The sequence below is a fragment of the Peromyscus maniculatus genome, chromosome 5, assembly GCF_049852395.1.
Source record: "Peromyscus maniculatus bairdii isolate BWxNUB_F1_BW_parent chromosome 5, HU_Pman_BW_mat_3.1, whole genome shotgun sequence".
NCBI classification, from domain to species: domain Eukaryota; kingdom Metazoa; phylum Chordata; class Mammalia; order Rodentia; family Cricetidae; genus Peromyscus; species Peromyscus maniculatus.
The window spans coordinates 43,463,533-43,487,759 of record NC_134856.1 but is presented as its reverse complement, the minus strand read 5'-3'; the positions used below and the strand labels follow the sequence as shown (position 1 = coordinate 43,487,759).

Genomic DNA, 24,227 nt, shown 5'->3' with positions numbered 1-24,227 from the left:
TCATGAATTAACTGAAGAATGTTTATCATGGCTTAAGTCATGCAGGTTAAACAGTGATACAAAACAAGGCCCTTGACTGTCACCCAGGCAACCTCTACTGCTACTTATTTTGAATTGTCTTGTAGGGTGTAATTTGCCTTTATTCTCTGCATAAAATGCAGATTTTTAAAATACAGGATCATCCTCACTCCTCTTTGCCAATGTGTGAACAGAGAAGCCTACATAGTTGTGTCTGCTGGTTGATCTAGACCTTGCTAGGAGGTGACAAAATTTGTACCTGTCCTTTCTGAGGAGTGCTCTCGGGGCTGACGACACAGTGCATAGTAATGGCCTCTCCCAGGAGAGACTTGGTGATCTGGGTTAGAGCCAGCCAGAGAGGAACACTAGTTCACCTCCCCAGAGTTCTGCGTCAGGTTCTATGCAGCCCCATTGCCTTCCTTTGGTGAGGCTCACTCAAAGAGATGCAGGTCTCCTTTGCTGCGACAGCAATACATTGACTTTTGGCTGGATTTCCTGGGTGGCTGTTACATCGCTGTCACTTTCAGAGCAAGAATAACCACAGGATAATTTACGTGGTTGCTTTTGCTAGAGACAACGTCCACTTTTCTGCCTAAAACCACCTTCTTTTAGAAATCCCAAGAGAGACTGATGGAAAGTCGCCTTCGCAATCATGTAATTGCTATACCGGACTCTCCAGAGCTTTCCCAATAATGACTCTGAAAACTATGCTTATCTTTTTTTTTTTTTTTTTTGGTTTTTCGAGACAGGGTTTCTCTGTGTAGCTTTGCGCCTTTCCTGGAGCTCACTTGGTAGCCCAGGCTGGCCTCGAACTCACAGAGATCCGCCTGTCTCTGCCTCCTGAGTGCTGAGATTAAAGGCGTGTGCCACCACCGCCTGGCTAAATTATGCTTATCTTAACTGGCCATTACTATTATAGGGTAATATGAAAAGTGGATTCTATAGTTAGGTGGTCCTCCAAATAATTGCCCAGACCAACTCCTTAGCCAGCAGTTTTTCACAGAATAAAACTTACTTAGGACAGTCTTGGGCCAGTGTCTCTGTGGCCCCACATCTGCAAAGCCTAAGGAGGGGATGTTGGTTTGCTGATGACCCAGTGGACATTAGCAAGAATGCTATGCCTAGGCTTCCATCCACAGTCTGTTCTATCTACAGTTTTACCTGAAAGCATTTTACAGTTCTCAACATCTATATTCTCTCCATTTAATGTCTGTGGCTAAGTCTTAGGATAATTAACAACACGACTAGACAGATGTTCACGGATTCACAGAGGTGTTCATACTTCTTCCTGTACTCAATATTGTTTTGAAGGAAACCATTCTCAAAAGATTGAATTCTCCTTCAACATCTGCATTTTTATCTAACCCAAAAAGACTCTTAAGAAGCTCTCTCGGGGCTAAGGTGGCTCAGTGGTTAAGACCACTGACTACTTTTCCAGAAGACCCTGGTTTGATTCCCAGCATCTACATAGTGGCTTACAACTGTTTGTAACTCCAGCTCCAGGGGGATCTGATGCCCTCTTCTGGTCTCCATTGGGCACTGCATGCACATGGTGTGCTTTCATAGAAGCAGGCAAAACACCCATGCACTTAAAATAAAAATAAATAAATCTGGAGCCGGGCGGTGGGGGCGCACGCCTTTAATCCCAGCACTCAGGAGGCAGAGGCAGGCAGATCTTTGTGAGTTCCAGGCCAGCCTGGTCTACAGAGCGAGATTCAGGAAAGGCACAAAGCTACACAGAGAAACCCTGTCTTTAAAAAAAAAAAAAAATCTGAAAAAGATCTCTGTCTGTCTGTCTGTCTGTATGTCTGTATCTTTATTGCTAAAATTGGGGTCTGGGGTCTTGAACATGCTAAGCAAGTGCTCTACCACTGTGCAGAATCTTCACCCACGAGACTCCTTGCAGAAACTGTAAATCACAGAGCACACAACAGCAGCAGCAGATTCTTCAAAAAGATGATATGTAGGAAACACAGGCTCACTACTAACCAACAGGCCTCCAAAAGAAGATACCACACTGATTCAGTAACATGCATGACCAAAAATTAAATGACAGTGGAGAGACTTTGGGGGTATTCATGGGAGATTTTAGACAAGAGGATCCTAGTGTTTCTAGTAAACTAAGAATCTTCACAAAACAGAGGGAAACGTGTGTAGGTCATTTTGCAAACGAGGTGGCACTTTTGTAGTTACAGAAAGAATTCTGGACAGGAGATATGCAATCTAGGAAAAGTCTGTATACCTGTATCATGTACGTTATGCAGTGTAATGCATGTGTGTGTGTGTGTGGGGGGGCTTCATATAATGTTTTCTGAATCAGTGAAATTCTCCTAATATCCAAATGTAAAGCAACTGACAGACACATTATGAATAGGTTTTTGCCTAAAGAACTATTTTCCCACAGTAGATAGGTCCATTCAACAGGAAACAAGACAAACAGGAAACAATGAGACAGACTGGGAAGAAGCGGGGATGAGGATTGAAATGAGTAGTTCTCAATCTGGGCTTTTCCTGCTGTCACCTTCTAAATAGAAGGGCAAATTCATTTTAAATCAGAGCAAATTAACCTACTGAATAATTGAAATTCTCTTTCTCAAGAGGAATTAGGAATAGGACTTGACTATGTAGGACTGAACATTGGAAGGTCATAAATATTTATAATTTTCTTTTTTTTTTTTTATTATGAAGGACCAAATTTTGCCTCACGGGGGCAACATCCCAGTTGAAAGCAGGTCTCAAAACAAATAGCAATTCTATCAACACTGTGTGGTTTTGGCAAATAATTTAAAGGTCTTGAGGCTCCAGTTTTGCTTATTAGAGCCAGTGACTACCTCTGTGAAGTATTGCTAGGTTCAAGCGCACCACCGCACGCCATACATTGAGCAGGGAGAAGCCAGAAGAAATAACAAGGGAGACACTGCTGCTATTGCTGCTGCTGCTGCTGCTGCTGCTTTTTATCAGTGGGGACACATATACAGGAAGAAATGTCGCAGGGCAGACACCAAGTGAGACGATAACACAAACAGTTGGAACATCCTTCAACCTGGAGCAACAGAACCCTGGCATCAAACCACACTGGCCCCACTTGAACTCGAAAGCATCTCTCTAAGAAGGCTGCTGTGCAGCCAGGTGGACAAATCAGGATTCACGTTTAGATACAGTGCAGATCTGGAGCTTTGTTCACTGACAGAGCACTTGCCTGGCACGCACAAGGCTCTGAGTTTGATAACAGCACTGCAAGGAAGCAAGACACAATCGCTAGCCCAACCATCACGACCACCACCTCCTCCAAATCCCCACAACAAGGAACACAGAATGTTCAGATAGTGAAAAGATGCATAAGGTTGCTGAAGACAGCTCTTAATGCCCAGGAGCTAGTTACCACTTTACATATAATTTAGAAACAGTGCCCAAATGCCCCTGCCACAGAGGAAGAGGTCCTCTTGATGAGCTATTAAAATGTTAAGTGACGTGCTTTGTAAACCTTCCTTCTCCCAGGTAAAGACCAAAAACATATTCTATCCAATTTCTAAGTTTAAAATGGAAAGTTGGGACTTGGGGAATGGCTTAGTTGCTGTGTTAGTTTGCATTCGACTGCTATGACAAACTCCATGACCAAAAGCAGTGTGGGGAGGAAAGGGCTTATTTGGCTTATGCTTCCAGGTAACAGTCCACCACTGAGGGCAGTAGGGGCAGGAACTCAGTGGGAACTTGGAGGCAGGCACTGAAGCAGAGACTATGGTAGGATGCTTCTTACTGGCTTGCTCTCCATGGCCCACTCAGTCTGCTCTTTTATACAACCCAGGACCATCTGCCCAAGGATGGCAGCAGCAAGCCCTTGGCTTTACAATAATTAACAACAACAACACAAATGCCTGCAGGCTTACTTACAGGCCAATCTGATGGAGGCATTTTCTCAATAGAGGTTCCCCTTTCCCAGATGACCTTAGCTTGTGTCAAGTTGATGGAAAACCAGCCTGCACACTTTGCTAGCATAAAGACCTGAGTTTGATCCCTGACACTTACATATAGACAAGTGTGGTGGCATGTGCTTGTAATCCCAGTGCTGGGGAAGCAGGGTCAGAAGGGTCCCTGGGACTCACTGGCCAGAGCCTAGGCTAATTGGTGAGCTCTAGGCCAATGAAAGAGATTGTCTCAAAGGAGGTAGGTACATGGTCTTCATTCAAGGTTATCCTCCAGATTTCATATGTACACACACACCACACACACACACACACAAAAAAAAAAAAAGGAAAGGAAAGAAAAGAAAAGAAAGTTACTTACCATAAGAAACATCACCAAAGTGTAGAGCAGGGATATTAAAATGGAATGTAGGTCCAATGACACAGCCTCTGAAAGTCAAAGCACAAATGGGGAAGTACTGAATGAATCCAGTGAGCCAAAGTAATGATCAGAGCCAGGAAGAGAAGACACGCGAATAAACAAACCTTGGCATGAAGTCAATGACAGAGTCTAAGAGGCCATGACCTGACAGACCACTACAGTAGCCATTACAATCATTTTTCAGAGAGTGTGTGGTATATCTCAGTGGGGACAGCACTTGCATGCAAGGGTTTTCATAGGGGCATGGACCCCTAGCACCTATATAAAAGTTGGGCATGTATGGCGGTCACTTGTAATACCAGCACTCAGGAGGCAGAGCCACGGAGTCCCTGGGGCATGATGTCCAGATTCAGATTCAGTTAGAGACAGCCTCATCAAATAAAGCAGAGGGAGACTGAGAAAGACACCTGATGTCACACTGGGCCTCCACATGCATGTGTACATGTGTGCCCACACACATGTGAACATGAATACATACACACATGCATTCCACACACTCATAGACAAAAAAGTCTTAAGGTCTCAAACTATAGGTTTTAAGAAATGCTAGCATGATTAGTGTATAACCTTGTTGCTACTTGTGACCAGGGAAGAGGCAGCTAGATCACCAAAGTAACGCTATAAAATGTGGTTAATTTGGATGAATTATATACTCTATAAAGTAACCAACTCATCAAGAAACCAAAGTTGGTAGAGATGCTTCAGTGGTTAAGAGCATGTACTGCTCTTGCAGAGGACTGGAGTAGAGTCCCTGGCTCCCATGAAGGGTGGCTAATGCTGCCTGTAACTGCAGATCTGGGGAACTGGATGCTTTCTTCTGACCTCTGGGCACCTGCACTCATTCATATGTGCGTGTCACCCTGCCACACATACACATAATTAAAGATAAAATAAATAGTTAAAAATAAACAAAATGAAAAAGAGAAAAAAAGAAACAAAATGTATGTTGGAAATGTCCTCCCCATGGGCTAGCTTCATCATGTTGGAAAGTTCTCTGCAGGCCACTGGGGAGGGAAATGATCAGGGATCTTCCTCAGCAGTGAACCCTGCACACTACAATACTAACCTGACAAGCAAGACATGTTCACTGGTACAATAGTAGCATGACTGCTACTGAGGTAACCAACCACTGTGTGGTTGGATTTTTAGGTCAGTCCATGGGAAAAAAATTCATACCTGGTACTGTAAAACTGGTAAAAAATCCCATGATTGGAGAAGCCTTAGGTGGGAACCGTTGTTTTACTAAATAGAGATGTGGTCAAGCTGCCTTCTAAATATTTATACTTTTATCCACAGATCAGTGCTGCTCCCAACACAGGTCAAAGAGAAAGACCAGCCTTAAGATGCTGCAAAATCTTGGGGAATGGATTCTCTCCTGGGGCTTCCAGAAAGACTCATAGTTCTGCCTTCACCTTAACTCTGGCTCAATTAAGATCAGTGTTGAGCTTCTAATCTACAGATCTCTAAAGTAATACATCTATATTGTTTTAATCTACTAAATTTGGGATGATCTTTTACAATAGCCAAAAGAAAGCTTATGGGGCAGGTATTCTTGTTTACTGGTTCAGATTGATTATGGATCCATAATTAATCTTCTTAAATGTCTAGAGCAAAGGTGAGGGCTGAACAATCTTCTGTACACATGGCAAAGCTTTAAATGATAGCAACACACAGCTACCTGTTATGCCACATGCAACGCACTGGTGCCTTGGTAACACTGCTGGCTGGCTGCTGGAGAAGAAGCTCTACTGTGCTAGGCTTCTGCAAGCCCGGAGGAGTGACCACAGCCAAGACGCAACATGACAAGCTGCAAGCAGAAAATCTGTTCTCATGACTCTATTTCATGCTGATGACCTGAGACGGTTTCCAAAAGCCTGTCTGGTACTCAGCAGCACATTAGGATCCAACTGAGAATGAAGCCAGAGAAGCTCACAGCTTATGCAGGTGAGTTGGAAAAGACACTTTTGGAGGCCAAAGTTTCGAGTAGATCAAGAAGTATATGAAATGAATAGAGACAAAAGGAAGTAGGAAAAGAGCCGGGGAAACAGCCCAAAGCCGTCATTTAATCAGTGCAGAAGTTAAAAGACCCAGAGATAAATCGTATGTGATCAAAGGCTCTGGTCACCCAGAGAACTGTGACTAAATGATGCCACCTGGACTGGGATGTGGTCATATGAATTCCAACAGGATATTCTTCTGGATATGAAGAGAGCCTATGCCAAGACCCAGCCGTCCAGCAACATGACAACCTGCTAACATGATCGTTTCCAAGACTCAGATTGATTGGATTACCATGACAAGTTAAGTGAGACAATTTAAATATCAAATATATCTATGTAATAGTTGAGAGTTTACAAAATTACATATGCCAAAAGAGAGAGAACACACTTGCTCATTGGGATATGTTTTAAAACTACATTAATTCTATATCATTGTTTAATCAGTCACTTAAAATATTGTGTCATGTAACTAGAGGATCATTAGAAACAGTAAATGTGTATTTGTTCTTTCATAAGGTATTTTAGCGCAAAATACATGGAGTCTGGGACAGGGCACCTGACAATAAAAGAATAAGAAGCAAAATTCTAGAATTCACACTATTAACTTCATAAATATTTCTTGAGACATTGGGATCTAAGAAAGTTTAGCCCTCAAAGTTATAAATGAGGTCATAATAATAATCCAGAGCTAGGAACATGATCTGTTATATATTATTTTCATACAACTAGACATTTACTTGTGATACCAGTGGCTCATGGATTTTCTAGATCACCGTGCATGGTTTGAAGTGCTAAGATGCGTCTGAACACATGCAACACTGAGTTTCAGAGGAAGTGAAGTGGCCAAGGAAATCTACGCAGGTTTCTCTCTCTCTCTCTCTCTCTCTCTCTCTCTCTCTCTCTCTCTCTCTCTCTCTCTCTCCCTCCCTCCCTCCCTCCCTCCCTCCCTCCCTCCCTCCCTCCCTCTCTCTCTCTCTCTCTCTCTCTCTCTCTCTCTCTCTCTCTCTCTCTCTCTCTTTAAGTGAGAGAAAGCAAAATGAACATTTAAAAAGAAGGTGGAAGGGGAACTTGGGAGAAAATGATTAAGAAGGTACAGATTTAATCCCTAGAGAGCAACTGGGGTCTTAGTACAAGTTTGCTTATTGTTTTAATCCTATTATGCACAGCAGAAAATCTCAGCTCTCCTTAACTGTCTATTCACTGCTGCTTACATGAATTTCTACTTTGTGATACTGAGAAGAGATCAGGGATTTAAAAAATCCACCCATGTGGCTGGTGAGACATCTTGCAGAAAACCTGGGTTCAGTTCCCAGCACCCATGTTGGGAGGCTCATGACCACCTGTAACTCTAGCTCCAGAGGATCTGACACCCTCTTCTGGCCTTCTAAAGCTCATGTGCACATACCTACAAGCATTCATACATATAATTAGAAAAACATACTCAGGAAATAACAGAACCCTCATTCAATATTGCAGGCTCTCAGAAATTTGTTTTAAAGACAATATCATTGAGACATAACGTACATACATCACAACGTGTCATTTAAAGTGTACAGATCAATAGCATTTGGATATTCGCAGGAAGTGGAACAAAGCACAATCACAGAACACTTTCAGTACCTCCAAAAGAAACCCACGCTCTTAGCTATCGCCTGCCATCCTTAACCTATTGACTTACATGGCTTTGTTTATCTTCAACATTTCAAATAATTAGAATTGCATAACATATGTGCACACATGTGCATATTACTGGCTTCTTTCACCTCTTGGGCTGTTTTAAGATTCATCTATGGTACTACATAACAGCATGTGCCCATACTTCTATCTTTTTTTTTTTTTTACCCCTTTTTGTAGTCGATAACGTTTCATGAATAGATGTATCACATTTTGCTTTTCTTTGCCTAATATGAATAATGATGTTATAAATATTCACATACAAGTTATTGTATGGGCATATGCCTTCATTTCTTATGAGTATATCCTCTGGAATAGAATTGTTGGGATAGAATTTTCAAAGTTCATCCACTGGTGGTAAGGACAAGACTATTGTTTAAACTGGCTGCCATAGCTCACATTTCCATCTGTATTTATTAGTTTCCTCAGATGTCACACAATATCTGAAAAAAAAGCAAGTTAAAAAAGGAAGGGTTTGTTTTGGAGCATGGTTTGGGGGTTCAGCCCATCATGGCGGGGAAGGTGCGGCAGTGTGAGCGTGAGGCCGCTGGTCACATCGCAGCTGCAGTCAGGAATCTTTCTCCCTCTTATTTAGGCTGAGATCTCAGCCCATGGAATTGTGCAGCTCACAGTTAGAGTGGGTCTTCCTACCTAAATTAATGCAATCTACACACTCCACCACCACCAAGTCCAGAGGTTTGTCTCCTAGGTAATTCCAGATCCCGCCAAGTGGAAAATCAACAGTAACCACCACACCACCATTAATGTGTGCATGCTCTGATTCCTCCAAATTCTCACTAGTGCTCACTTTCTATTTTCTTTCTTACGGCCAACCACACAATGGTGAGGTGGATTTTTTTGATATACATCTCCCCAATCACGCTATTGCTCATGCCTATATGAGCCAACTGTCTTAAAAACTTTGTGTAACGCCGGGCGTTGGTGGCGCACGCCTTTAATCTCAGCACTCGGGAGGCGGAGGCAGGCGGATCTCTGTGAGTTCGAGGCCAGCCTGGGCTACCAAGTGAGCTCCAGGAAAGGCGCAAAGCTACACAGAGAAACCCTGTCTCGAAAAACCAAAAAAAAAAAAAAAAAACTTTGTGTAGTTCTAAATTTTGTCATTTGTCTTTTTATTGCATTGTAACTGTTATAGACAATAGTTAGAAGTCCCTTATTAGACATGTGAATTGCAAATACCATTTCTCATTTTGTTTGGTGGTTGAACTTTGAAACACAAATCTTTTTTACATTAATTTATTTATTTGTCTTTGCTTGCTTTGTGCTTAGGTGTCTTGCCTGAGAAACCAGTGTCTAATCCAAAATCATGCATATTTATGTGTGCTTGCTTTAAACAGTTTGAATGGGTCTCTGATCTATGTTGAGGAAATTTCTTTATATTATTAAGCTTTTGAGTTCTTTTCCTTTTAAATCATGAAAGACTGTGGATTTTGGCAAATGCCTTTTTATATTTACTGAGATAACCATTTGGATTTTTCTTTTATTTTGTTGGTATTGTATATGTTGCATCATGTTTGACTGGTTTTGAGGCAGCCTTGAATTTCTGGGGTAAAATACATTGAGCCTGGTGTCTAATCTTTTTATATGTTGGTTTGGTGGTTTATTGTTAAGGATTATTGTGTCTATAGTCATAAAGGGTATCAGTTGTCTTAAACATACAAAGGAGTAGATCTGTAAGTCTTTATTTTCACCACATCTTTGTATGGAGGCATGTTGACACGCTGGATGTTTTAGGGGGTATGATTCTTGATAACACATTTTGTTGTCAAGAAATTGAATCAAGTCAGAAAGTTTGATTCAAAAGCTTAAAGAGTTGATCTGCTAGAGATGGTAAAGAAGCCTCGAGGGACCAGATGAACAGCTTGCCATGAGGTATGAGTTGTTATGAATGTAAGAAATGGGCTGATGTTCATACTATGGGAAAATGTCCTTCCATTCTTCTCCTATGGTACAGATGCCTGAGGGATATAAATCATGGGTCAGTGCACATATGCTGCACCTTCTGGAGGAGTCTGTGCTTTCAAATATTTGGGAAACAACTCTAATTTTTAATAATATTTAGAGATAGGATCTCATGTAGCCCAGGCTGACCTCAAACTTGCCATGTTACTAAAGATGATCTTGAACTTCTAATCTTCCTGCTGGGATGGCAGATGTACAGCACACACCGTGCCTGAACTGACTTTTAATATAATTATAACAAACACAGATTCATTGAGGGAGAAATTATAAATGTCTTAAGAGTACTTCAGATAAGTCTTGAGACTTCAAGAAAATCCTAACTGTGATGGGCTGAGTACCCATGTACACACCCCATGTGGCACAGTCATTTGCTCTCCTTAGTTATGAGGGACTGTCTGTAACGACAACAACAGTTGCGACAAGCTGACCATCAAGTGATGGAAACCCACTTCTGTCCTTGGAAGGGGGAATATTGGCAGTGGCTGCTCCCCCAGGGCTTCTGCCCTTAGCTGCAGAGGCATCTTTACTTTGTGTCTCTTTCTATTCATGTCTTGTCCCAATCTTCGCTTCTAATCCAAATCGATTCGAGCCCACTCATGTGAACTTATCCTAACTTAATTATCCACTTGAGGGGCTCATCCCCAAGAACAGTCACATTCTGAGGTGCTAAAACTCCACATCTGGAAGTCTGGGGACACAATCCAGCCCAAAAAGGGTTCTTGGGTTGATTTTGAGAATAAAAGGTAATTGCCTTTGGAATGATCTCAAGATTCTGAATGAGATCAATACATTTTTAGGGAGTAGTACCACAGTGTGTCTCTCTTTCCCATGCTAGCCCAGGCTCCAAGAGACACATTGGTTTGTAGAAGGATGAGACCTGCTGCTCTCACTAACCATAAGAGAGACTTCCATGTATTTTCTTTTAAACCTGTTGTGGCTGGTGTCCAGAGCCAGAGTGATGTGTTCTGAAGGTATGATCCTTCTATTTGGAGAAATGGTCTTTTTAAGTACCAGGGGTCAATATTGTATATCTGCCTGCCTGGTGGGTTATAAAAAGAGAGTTGTTTTTTCAAAACCCAAGGACAAATTCTGCTATTCATGACTATCAGTTACCACAAACAGCTGGAAAAGACCCAAGGAAATTTTTATAATAAAAGCTGTAAGTGTCTAGCCTTGGCTAACAGACTAATAAGTGGTCGCTTACACAGTGCTTGAGGGCACTATAAGTAAGACTGATTACAGGATTTCCATACAATAAAAACAAATGGCAGAGAAACTGTGAGAATAGACAAGCTGTTTTCAAGAACACAGGTTGATTCAGGTGTTACTGCAATAACTCATTTTCTCCAAACAGCTTAAACACATAGGGTATAGTCTACACAGTACCACCCTGAACACATCCAGCTGATCTCAGGAGCTCAGAAGGATCTGGTCTGGTTAATACTTAGATGAGTGTAACTAGAAGTCAGTATTTAAACCCTCAATTTATAGGTTACAACTTATAGAAAAACCAGACATCCAGAGAGCATCTGCATCTGTGTTTTAATGGCATTCATTATGGAAAGAAACAATGGCGGGCATTTAAGGCATCCCACTATGATGAAGGGTTCATATCAACAGACAGTTATGGACATCCAAGATATGATTGGGTTTTTGAGGCTCTAGAAAGCAGAAAGGAAAGCTCCAGTTGGTTTCTACATTAGTTACAAATGTACCATACATACCTAATGGTCAGTTTCACGGGCTCAGGAGACCCGTTAACATCGATCAGGAACTCCTCTTCGAAGTGCCCCAGGATGGCAGAACTGAAGGAGATCTGGACAGCTTGGACCCCACTCGGTTCAATGATGCCTTCTTTGGGATTGAAAACAAAGCAGGCCCCCAAGGCTGAAGTGGGAGGGATCACATTGAAGAGGGCGTCGATGCTGCCTTTGTTGGAGAGGATTGCCTGTGTCAATCAAAGCCAAAGGTGATCGGGTCAAGGGAACTGCAGTCGGTTTGCATGTAAATATATGATGTATTATTCAGCATCAGAGAAAACTCCAGGAATTATAGCCGAAGGAAACTCTCAGCAGAAATGAATCATCTGGTGTCCTGAATGCTGGAAGACTGGACTCCCAAGTCACAGGTCATTTTACGCTTTCAGTGTTCTCTTTAAAATTAAGTTAGTTGGAGCTAGAGTGATGGCTAGAGGTTAAGAGTGCATACCGCTCTTACAGAGGACCCAAGTTCAGGTCCTAGACTCCACACTGGGTGGCTCCTGACTACCTGTGACTCCAGCTCTGATGCCCACAGACTTCACAGGTACCCACACTCATATGCACATACTCCCCACCTACCTACACATATAAATAATTTAAAAATCTTTAAAATTGTTAGTTTTGCATTATACTCATACTACTAAAAGACTGGTTATAATTATGTCTATGAACGAAGGTTCTTAGATCACCTTTTAAATATGCTCTATGAAGTAACCACAGAAAGGTAGAGAATTCTCTCGTGTGCATGAAGAAACTAAGGCTCAGTGCAGGCTGTCAAAGAAGGAAGCAAATCAGATGGAGCAGCAGCAACTGCCTCAGCCTGTGCTTGTGACGGAGCTTGGAGACTGCTTATCAGATGTCCGGATGATGAGGATGATGAGGATGCTCTCTGTGGTGCTGTGATTTCATCCTCCTGGAATGCATTCATCCCAAACACCATTGGATGAGTGACTCTTTGGGGATTCTTATGCAAGCAATCATTTTACTATGGCTGCTTTATTCCTGGATGCTAATGTCCTGGCAGCAGGCTAGTGCCCACATCTGATTGCACAGTGGCTTTTGAGTGTGTCCGTGAGGAGCTCATGCCGGGCATGCCGAGTCCTCCACAGCTGGCTTCTGTCTGATGCTCCCACCCCAAATCTCGCCATTTGTGTGCATGGAGCCTGCACTGCAGTCACACTGTCCTATTCTTGGCTTGCAAAGACACTCTTCTCTGATCCTTGACAATTCTGCCTTCACACCTAGACAGGTAACTGGCTTCCTCTCTTGATGAATAGGAACATCCCTTAATCCATACTCAAGACGTTGGAAGTTAATCAAATCAAGTTAGTTCTCTGCCCTCTTCACACTATATGGAGACTGATCATAATTCTATCTATGGACGAAGACTCTTAGAATACCTCTTAAATATTCCCTATAAAGCAAACAAGGAAGGGGTTGTGGCTAGTTCCTACACTTGCGTGGGGAGGCTAAGGTTAAGTGAAGACTGAAAAGTGTCCAAAGACATGCAGAAATTTAGTAGAAAAATGTGAGACACACCAGAAGAGACATGCTAAGGAATGATGGAACATGCTGGAAGCTAAGGAAGACATCCCAGAAAACTCAAATGAGGACAGAGGTCAGCAGAATGAACTCTGGGAAAAAGAGTTCAGGTCTTACATATAATGCGAGGTCACCCTGACCTTGAGGAAGACAGTGATTGTGATGGGGTGTGGTTACAGAGTCCAAAGAACGCATGTCTAGAAAGGGAGAGTAACAGATGGGGTTGACTAGCTCAGATTCCTGCTCTGAGATTGGTGGTGAAGGGTGAGGATGGGAACGGGGAGTATTTTAGAGGAGATGGAGTGTTGGGAATGATGGGAGCTCAGTGCCCTGACTACAGGGAGATCAGCTGTGGCTAGAGGTCCAGGAGACTAAGCTCTGGAGCGGAGCACAGGTAGGACAGAAAGCCACGTCCTCTGCAGAGGAACGGTCACTGCTGCCAGAGATAGATAACCAATGCGCCAGAACAAAACCATAAATAAGGTCGCTTGCTGCTCGGCTCGCCTTTTTACGGTTATTTCCACCCTTCCTTGTTCTGAAGTCCCAGGTAGTCTAAATTGTGCTTCCTTCTTTTTCTCTTTCAGAGAGACCACACAGGAAATGACTGTGGCTGAGGACTCAGTGGCCAAACAGCCTGGGTTCAAATCCTAGATGTGCCTTTGACTTCCTAGCTTAGACAAACTCCCTAATTTCTCCATGCCCCAGCTCCCCCATCTGTCCTCTTGACTTCTCATATCGCTGTAAGGGTCAATTTCTTAATTCATGTCACTGTGAGATAGCACCTGGCAAGAGTTTTCAAATGAGAGTGATGCTTACACCCCCAGTGGCCAGCGTTGTAGGCAGAGAATTTCCCTGGATTTAAAGGGGTAACTGACATATGCTCGTGGTCACTTGTAGGCTATTCTTTTTTAAAAAATAAGGATTTTTATTTTTTGAAAATTTCACATGTATATACAAAAATATCTTGGTTATGTCCATGACCCTGAAGGCCACTCTCTGAGGCATTCATGCCCTTTGTTCTCTCTGGACACAAGCACAAATCCCCTTTGGTTTATTGCTTTTATTGTTATTTGGTTAACATGACTATCTTTCCCAGGTTTTCTGAACAGTGAGACTTCTGTGTGTGTGTGTGTGTGTGTGTGTGTGTGTGTGTGTGTGTGTGTGTGCGCATGTGTGTGTGCATGAGTGCGTGTGTGCCTTCCTGTGGGTATACACCTATGTGTGCAGATGCATGCATGTCTGCGTACCTGTGCATGTGGAGGCCAGAGGTCACATTCCAGTGCTCTCCTCAATTACTTCCCACCTTATTTATTAAAACAGAGTCTCACTTTAATAAACCTGGAGCTCACTGATTTAGCAATAGTAGGTGGCCAGTGCAGGGATCTTCCTGTGTCCATCTCCCCAGCACTAGGAAGGATTACAGGCAAGTTCCACCATGCCCAGGTTTTTATGTGGTTTCTGGGGATGTGAACTCAGGTCCTCAAGCTTGCACAGGATGTACTTTACAGGAGAGGCATCTCCCCAGCCCCAGTTCCTTACCTTGAAGAATACAATGTCATTCTCTTATTATTGACAAAGAAACATACATCTATTCATGAATACTGAATCCAGCCAATAGTTTGGGACATGACCCCTTTGCCCAAGAGTTGGACCTCAGGTGTAAGAGCCTCGGGATCATGTCCCAAACTATGACCTCCTGCTTGTTTGCCCTCTGAATTGCACTGGAGAATACTGCGTACTCCGGGGATTAGCTTTTTTCTTTATGCATCTGCTAAGCTCAGCAATCACTAAGGTCAGCAGCTAGTTATTCAAATTTCTCAAGGAGGTAATGTAATCAATTGAAAGACCAATGAAGCGTCAGCGTTGAAGACGCCAAGGGTGCAGAATGTCCCCAGAGAAGCACCTCACCGTGTCCCTCTCTGCCACTTTTCAACTCTGCCCAATCTGATGCCTCACCTCACTGAACACTTTGGCTGGCTGGAGTTTGCTCTGCAGTTAAAATCTGGGCATGCCTATTAAATTGCTAAGAAATGTATTATTATACTCTGGGAAACCATATCCATTTTGCATCAGAACTAACTGTCCTTTCCTGATGTGGCGTCCATAAAGTACAATTGGTAAGGTGTAAGGAGAACGCATGTGGGATAAATTACACAAGCAACAGCAAAGAATGAGAACTATTGGGCTACAGAGATGGCTCAGAGGTTAAGAGCACTGGCTGTTCTTCCAGAGGACCTCAGTTCAATTCCCAGCACCCACATGGTGGCTCACAACCATCTGTAATGAGATTTGGTGCCTTCTTCTGGCCTTCAGGGATACATTCAGGCAGAACACTCTATACATAATAAATAAGTAAATCTTAAAAAAAAAAAAGAACTATCATATTTTTTTCCTTTGCCTTGGGGACTCTTTTCTCAAGAGCACAAGTTTTAGCTGTGTACCTCTTACGTCTTAATATCATTCAGACCGTGTTCCTATGTGTATCGTCAATCCTGACATTAACATCTGCGTACCTTGGCTTTGTTTCATTTGGCTCAGTTACCCCAGTGAGTATGGGGACGAAGGACACTGTCCCCATGTCATGCAGGCTGGATTTACTTGGTGTGGAAAAATGGGTTGCTGAGAATCTGAAGGACTGAAATGCCAGTAAAGTATCTCCTACTCACAGACAGCACAGAGGGCATCAGTGACCCTGTGCTCGTGACATTTGCAAGCTGAGTAACCTGGCCAAGTTTCTCCCCACCTATGGTGTCCGTCTTCCTCTACACTGCATCGTGACTATGGTCTCTGCTCTCCCTTGAAGACACACACAAATAATAGAACACGCTTGACAATGTGATGCCGCTTCCAGTGCTGCCTCCTATAAAAAGCTCCTCTGCATTCCTCAGAGTGCTCTCTCCTTCAGCCAGCGTGTGATGGGGGGCCTGCCAGCTTGCAGGGATGTGCCAGAAGCGATCGCTGTGAAGATGGAGGAGCCTGGGTTCCCGACTCTGGACTGTAGGACCTGCTGAGCCTTCACTCCATACTTTATCAAGCCTTAACCAAACCAGAAAAACCTCTCCAAGGCCCAGCTGACTCAGTCAGAAACGTGAGGAGCAACTGTCCCTTCTCCACAGTCTTTCTTCGAGGACCAAGTGAACAAACAAGCACTGGCCTTGTAGCAACATACGCCGAGGGAGGGACATAGCGGAAGTAACCAAAGGCACCGCATGTTTGCGGTGACACAGGATAAAAAATTCTACCTTTCACAATTCTGTAAGGACTGCAAATCACACACATGCATACACACACGCATACACATGCACACACACGCATACGCACGCACACGCGCATACACGCACACACACATGCACAAGCACATGCACATACAGAATCCCAGAGCCTGACAGCTACTTACGTATCACTTATTAAAAAACTGCTTGCATTCCCTCCATAAGATACAGACATTCACAATTTAGGAGCATCCTAAAATCAAGTTTCCGTGGCAGCCACTTGTCTATGTGTGCACTCCATATGATGGTGTGTAAGCCTATCCAGAAGCTGACCCATGAGGTGGCACTGGAATGACGTTGACTCTGAAGAACCATAAGTTCGTCTTGGAAAATTCCGGTTTTTACTTAATTGGGAAGACAGAACACAGCACTCTCCTTCAGAAACCATGACGGTTTAAAAAACAAAACAAAACAAAAAAAAAAAAAAACAGACCGGGGAAGAGGGAGCTGTGAGGAGATCCTGAAGTGTGAAAACAGCTATCCTCATTAGGATGGAGAAAATGCACAAAGGCCTCTTTCCTCTGATCTGTCGGATTTATGTTGTCTGAGAACAAGCACTAGACAGATGGGGAGGTGTATTTATGGTTTTCCCCTCTGCAGTCTACAAATTGAGGAGGATAAAGCCAATTAAATTACAGTGCCAAAGAGTTTTAGCATTTGATAAAATAAAAAGAATTGGAGGAGACACTCTCCTTAGCAGGGCTAGGAGAGAGGTCGGAACAGAGACAGAAAATGGAAAAGGAAGGTGGCTGTACAAAGTCTTTATCAAATAAAAAACACATCAAGAGAAGTGGAGAGAGAGAGGCCAGGCCTGCTCGGAGCCCCAGTGAACAAGGGTAGTGCCCACCTCATAACAGTGAGCAGATCCGACGAAAACTTTGCCAATGTCCAGCGATTCGAAGTTGAAGTGAATCTTGGGTCCCATCCCTTCTCCTCTGATCCGGAGGGGCAAGCGGATCTCCCGGCCTGTAAAAGCAATTCCGTGTTACCCAGACGGTATTTCATCAGTCCAAACCACCCGCAACTTATTACCGATGCAAAGCGTGAGCTTCTCAAATACTCCCCAGGACTGCCCTGTATCAAGGGAACTGCAGTTTAACTAAGGTGGAAGTCGGCGCTTATCGTTAGGAAACAGTAATATCGCTAGGTTCTTAGCTTTTACGAACAACTTACATAGTAATTTGGGCTGACATTTTGTCAGGGAAAAGACAATTAAGACAGTTAACCTCCAGATACAGAAAGGCAAATGCTACGTGTTCTCATTCCTGTGTAGAAGCTAAAGCTGGTCCCAGAGCAGCAGAGGGTAGAGGAGTGATTACCAGAGGCAGGGAAGGGTGGAGAGAGGGAGGGTAAAGAATACCATCAGATAGTGTTGGGAGCATAGCTCAGCGGAAGGGGGCAAGCATGGTCTACACAAGAGCCTGTGTTACATCTCCAGTACCATCACACACACACACACACACACACACACACACACACACACACACACACACACACACGAGAATTCTAGTCTCCCATGGCACAGCAGGGAAGCTAGAACATATTGTATATTTCAAAATAGGTAGACCACAGGCCTGCCCGCAGCAGGGGCGGGTGGGAGACAGTGGCCAGAGGCCTCACCCCCGTGCATCACTAGGATGAGCAAACGTCCAGTGGAGAAATGGGAGAGAAAGAGAAACGGAGCAGCTATGTGCTGTGGAGAGAGGCAGAACTGGAGATGCACTGGGGTGAGGAACAGATTGATGTGAGTGGCCCACACTGCCACCTCAGGCCATGCGATGATGTCTGGGCCTGAGCTGCAGTGGTGGTGAGGGGCCCATGTCCGGGTTCACAGCCTTACTGCAGCCAGGGTCTGAGTTGATGTCCGTGGCCACGTGGAGGCCCGTGGTGTGGACTGCTGCCGAAAGCCATGCTGATGTCTGAGGGTCATGCTGAGCTGGCCCCTGCCCCTGGCTGGCCCTGGGGGAGCTGTCTCTGCCCCCTTGCTGGTCCTGGTGGTGGCATGGGTGCAGGAGAGCTGGTCCTGCCCCTCGTCTGGGCAGGGGGTTGTTCCTGGCAGAGGCCCAGGCTGACCAACTCAGCTACCACCTAGGCCCACATCCAGGGCTTTGAGTTGGCCCACCACAATATCTACCCCAGAACCATAGCTGCAGGATTTCCATGACTGGGGCAACAGTGGATATCCCAGAGGAGTTTTGGTGAGGATCCAGTGAGGATGGTGTACCAGGAGCCAGAGGCCTTGAACCAGACCAACGACTCATTGCAATGAACATCTGCAAGTAAAGTTGCCTGGGCAAGAGGGCAGACTGCACGCTATACCACAACTCACAGTTCCCAATACCACGATGATGAACGGGCACGTGTTGGAGAGGCAGGCAAGATGGGGGAGTGAAGTAGGTACTATTATTATTATTATTATTATTATTATTTTCTTTTCTTTTGGGGGGAAGGCTATGAGGGTGGAAGGCAGACATGGATGGACTGGGAAATGAGTAGAATTAGGGCACTATGTGAAATTCCCAAAGAATCAAAAAGATTACATTAAATAAAAAATAGCTGGAAGACTGGATTTTGAGTATTAAAACAAATGATAAATGGCTGAGACAATGGATGTACTCTTACCTTGAGTTGATCGTAACATATTGAATTTATGTCTCAAAATAGCGTATTGTAGCATATGCTTATTATATATACATGTATGCATATTATATATACATATACACACATATATGACACAATTTAATTATTGTGTCAATTAAAATAATATAAAATTTAATCAAGTCTTAACATTATTCTGAAGTTTTTAATAAAGCAAGGTATCTTGTCTGATTCTGAGGAGGGTGACCGGTGATTGACACTAGTCATGAAGTGGAAGCCACCACAAGACGCCAAGGGATGCTGTTTGTTTTGATCTAGATTTAGGAAGACCTAGAGAACTAGCCCTCTAACTTTGTGGAAATAACCTGGACCCTTTGCTTTACAGAACTTTTTCTACCTCATTCCATGGATGCCATGGAATGACCTCATCAGTATGTGTCTTAACACATCCATAATGGACCCAGAGTCAACACAGAGCACATAGCCAACCACTCTGTGTCTTCTCCTCTCTTAGAATATGGAAATATCAGTCAGGCAGTGGTGGCGCACACCTTTAATCCCAGCACTTGGGAGGCAGAGCCAGGCAGATCTCTGTGAGTTTGAGGCCAGCCTGGTCTATAGAGCAAGATCCAGGATAGGCACCAAAACTACACAGAGAACCCTGTCTCAAAAAATTAAAAAAAAAAAGAATATGGAAATATCTTCACTAGATAATATATGATCAACTAGAAATTACAGAGTATATAGAAAATCTCTCCTAACTCCACCATCATAAGATAATTATTGTCAACATTGTGGTGCCTATTGTCTGTGCTTAATTATATCAAAACAGTTAATATAAATAAGTTACATATTAGTTTGTACCTGATTTTTCCATTTAAAATATGGGTTATACTTTTCCATATAAGATATGAGCCCTGAGTAGGGCTGTATAATTGATTTCCTTCCCTTGGCAGCTTGCATGGTATTTTCTGGTACCATTTCTAGACTGCAGGAAGGAGACTTTTCAAGTCAAATCCAGCTCTAATCATCCAAATCTTGTGCCCTAAGCTTGCTGTGCCTTCAGTAATAGAGGTCCACTCAACTCCCAAGAGGCAACCAAGGTCTATATCAAAGGTCTATATTGTTTTGGGAGTCACTTGGACTACCCTGACCAACTAATCAAAAGGAGGTTTCTTGTGCCTAGTACTGGAGGTTATTTTTAGTCTATAGCTCTTGTTGGGGAGCACTGTCAGTGCAGTGGTTTAACTCCTGTGTGTGTTTTACACATACACACACACACACACACACACACACACACACACACACACACACACAGTGTATAATTACAATTTTAGGTAAATATAAAAATAACGATTCCTTGAGGCTTTATCAAACTACCCTGTGTAATTTGTCCCTTATCTCTCCTTCTCTGTCTGTATTGACCAACCGACCTCCTCCCCAGTTGCAGCCCCCTCCAACTTTGCATTTCTCATTTCACATCACCTGTATACTGCTATTCCCACTCAACCCCGCCTCTGCCTCTACCTGCCTGTAGTATACTTTCTTGGTTTCTATGGTTACTCCATATTGTGTACTCACATCTGAGGGTCTGGAGCCAGGAACCGCAGATAAGAGAGAACATTCATTACTTGTCATTCTAGGTCTGCATTACCTCACTCAATATGGTCTTTTCTAGGTTCTTCCTAGAAATTGCATGTCAAATTTCACTTTTCTTTATAGCTAAGTATTATTCCATTGAGTGTATGTATGACATTTTCATTCATCTGTTCAAGGACATTTAGGTTGTTTCCATCTACTAGCGATTGTGAATAGACATTATTGGGCAGATATCTATGAAGCAGGAGGTCGAGTCCTTTGGCCATATGCCAAGGAGTGAGTGGTATAGCTGGGTCATATGGTAGATTTATTTTTCATTTTTTGAGAATTCTCCATCCTGATTTCCAGAGGGGCTGCACCAGTTTGAATTCCCACCAGCATGGAAGGATGGAGGCGGGTCCTATGTCTCCACAACTTCACCAGCAATTGTTAACTAGTTGTTTTGTTGATCCTAGCCATTCTGACTGGGGCGAGATGAAGTCTCAAGGTTGTTTTAATTTGATATTTTGTCTTTTTTTTTTGAGCTGAGGACTGAACCCAGGGCCTTGTGCTTGCTGGGCAAGTGCTCTACCACTGAGCTAAATCCCCAACCATGGTTGTTTTCATTTGAATTCATGATTGCTAAGGATGATGGACACTTACTGAGGTATTTCTTAACCATTTTTATTTCTTCTCTTGAGAACTCTGTGTAGCTCTCCAATCTCTTGAATTGGGTCACTTGCTCCTGGACTCTGTTTCCTAGTTCTCTGTATATTCTGGACATTAGTCCTCTGTCAGATGTGAAGCTGGAGGATTCCCTCCCACTCTGTGGACTTTTTCACTTGACTGGTTGTTTCCTTAGCTGTTCAGAAGCTCTTCAGAACTGCGAGGTCCCAGTTGTCAACTGTTGGCCTTAACTTCTGGGCCAATGGGCATACTTGCTCTGTACATAACTTGGAATACTCAAAACACTTTTGATGGCCTGTTAGGTTTAGTTTTTAGTATTAAATGCATTCAGAATTACCAAGCAATAGTTCTTTCTTTTAAACATTTGGTCTCATATCTCTTTGGGCATTTATCTATCTATCTATCTATCTATCTATCTATCTATCTATCTATCTATCTATCTATCTATTATCTTACCTGGCCACAGTTTCCCCTCCTTCCTCTCTTCCCAGTCCCTCCTCCATCCCCCTTTGTTCCCTCTTGCCCAACCTACTCCTCCTCTGTTTCTGTTTAAGAAAGGGCAGGTCTCCCATGAATATCAAGTTGCTCTAAGACTAAGCACCTCCCCTTGTATTAAGGCTGGGGAAGGTGACCCAGTATGAGGAAAAGGGTTCCAAAAGCCAGCAAGAGAGTCAGAGGCAGCCTCTGCTCCTACTATTAGGAGTCCCACAAGAAGACCAAGCTGACAACTGTCACGCATATGCAGAAGGCCTAGGTCAGTCCCAGGCAGGCTCCCTGGTTGTTGGTTCAGTCGCTGCGAACCCCTATGAGCCCAGGTTAGTTGATTCTGTGGGTTTTCTTGTGGTGTCCTTGACCCCTCTGGCTCCCACAATCCTTTCTCCCTGTCTTCCACAGGATTCCCTGAGCTCTGCCTAGTGTTTGGCTGAGGGTCTCTCTGCTTCTAGAAGTTGCTGGATGAAGCCTCTCTGATGACAATTGGTGCAGGCACCCATCTGGTCACAGGAGATGGCCAGTTCAGGCTCCATGTCTGCTCTTGCTAGGAGTCTTTGCTGGGGTCTTCCTTGTCGATTCCTGGGAGTTTCTCTTGCGCCAGGTTTGTGCTGGACTCTGAAACGCCTCCTTTCCCGTACTCCCCTTCAGCACTCTCTCCCCCAGCCCCCAACCTGACCCTCATGTTCCCATCCCCACCCACCCTCAGTCCATAGACAAAAATTCCTCTATTTCCCCTTCCCAGGGAGGTCTGAGTGCCCCCCCACCCCAAGCCCCCCTTGTTACCTAGCCTCTCTGGATCTGTGGACTGTAGCATAGTTATCCTTTACTTTACACCGAGCAATAGTTTTAATCCACTGCTGCCATCACTATAATGCCTTGTGACATCTTATTGTCTTCTGTTGCTAGTTGGCTTTTTTATCTTTTGGGACAGGAATATTGTTCTTTTGTTCTTTTAGTTCTGGGCAACATCGTGGTCATCAGGCAGTTATAGCTTTGACTGTAAGAAACAAGACTGGTCTTCACAATATTTGGGACAGCGGATCTGTTCAGAGGATTTTCTTCACTCCACCCGACCCCTGGGAAGGAGGGATCGGGGATGTCAAACTCGAACCCAGTGCTTCTCAACCTTGCTAACTCGGCGACCTTCAATACAGTTCGCTTGGTGGTGACCCCCAACATGAAATTATTTTTGTTGCTACTTCATAACGGTAAATTTGCTACTGTTACAAATATCTGTGTTTTCCGATGGTCTTAGGTGACCCCTGGGAAAGGGTCATTCCACCCCAAAGGGGTCACAACACACAGGTTGAGAACCACTGCTCTAGAATACAAGTCCAACTTTCAGAACATTCCAACACTGTCACCCTTCACTGTTACTCCGGAGCTCCACTCTCTTGGCAACGACTTGGGCTCTGTGGTTAAGAGAAATGTATTTTGATTGAGATTCCAATCTGCAGACTGGCAAAGAGAGAGGACTGCTAATGTATCCTGGGACAAACAGCAGGGCAAGTTCCAACCGTCAGGCCTAAACCTTCTCCAGCTCCACCTCTACCTTGACTGCTCCCTTAAACAAACAAACAAAACAAAACAAATAAACAAAAAAAAGGGACGTGTGTTGTGTTGTAACAAAGCAGTGGCCATGTTTCTCTGGGGATTATTAATTACTTAAAGGAGCTAGTCCTGTCTGTAGATAGCCACTTCCTGTACTGGGGACAGAATAAGTGCAAGAAACCAGCACCCCTGCATTTCTAGGGGTCTGTCTAAATCTTAGGGTCACGTTACAAACGCCCCTTTTTCACAGGAACTTCTAAGCAGATATTTTTCTTGTTTGGGCACAAAGCAGCAGGAAGGACAAACAGCAGGAAGCAGGAAGCTGCAAAGACAGACCCCTCCCAGAAGAGTGAGATCTTAAAGCTTCTTTAAAGCATTTAAATACAACACAGTTTCTTGTGCACCCGTTAGCATGAACTAGCCCTGCGTTTTAGAAACAAAGGGATGCTCTACAGGACACATTTAATGAGCCTGAAATCCCTAAAGGCAACGGACCACATTGCATTCAACACCAGAAAATGCAAAGCACAGGCCGTCCAAAGCTTGTTATCTGCCATGTCTGTTGTCCTGCCCCACCCCCCCCACCCCCACCACACACACTCAGACTGACTCACTGAAATCCTAATCCCCAAGGTGATGGGATTAGGAAGTGGAGATTTGGGGAGAGAATAGATAATAAACATAGAATCTTTCAGAATGAGGTCCGTGTCCTTACAAAAGGGCCCGGAGGG

At 43.8% G+C, this 24,227-nt stretch overlaps 1 protein-coding gene across 3 annotated transcripts in view; it reads right to left on the bottom strand.

The window, feature by feature from the left end:
* The window catches only part of Hydin (HYDIN axonemal central pair apparatus protein), a 358,418-nt gene that overhangs the window by 210,992 nt on the left and 123,199 nt on the right, over nucleotides 1-24,227 (bottom strand). For all 3 annotated transcript variants that reach the window (XM_042277692.2, XM_015992939.3, XM_076571514.1), the window contains exons 11-13: nucleotides 17,438-17,556; nucleotides 11,741-11,964; nucleotides 4,303-4,370 (exon numbers count right to left, since the gene is read on the bottom strand). In XM_042277692.2, coding sequence (XP_042133626.1) covers nucleotides 4,303-4,370; nucleotides 11,741-11,964; nucleotides 17,438-17,556 — 411 coding nt within the window. The remainder of the gene's footprint in view (nucleotides 1-4,302; nucleotides 4,371-11,740; nucleotides 11,965-17,437; nucleotides 17,557-24,227) is intronic.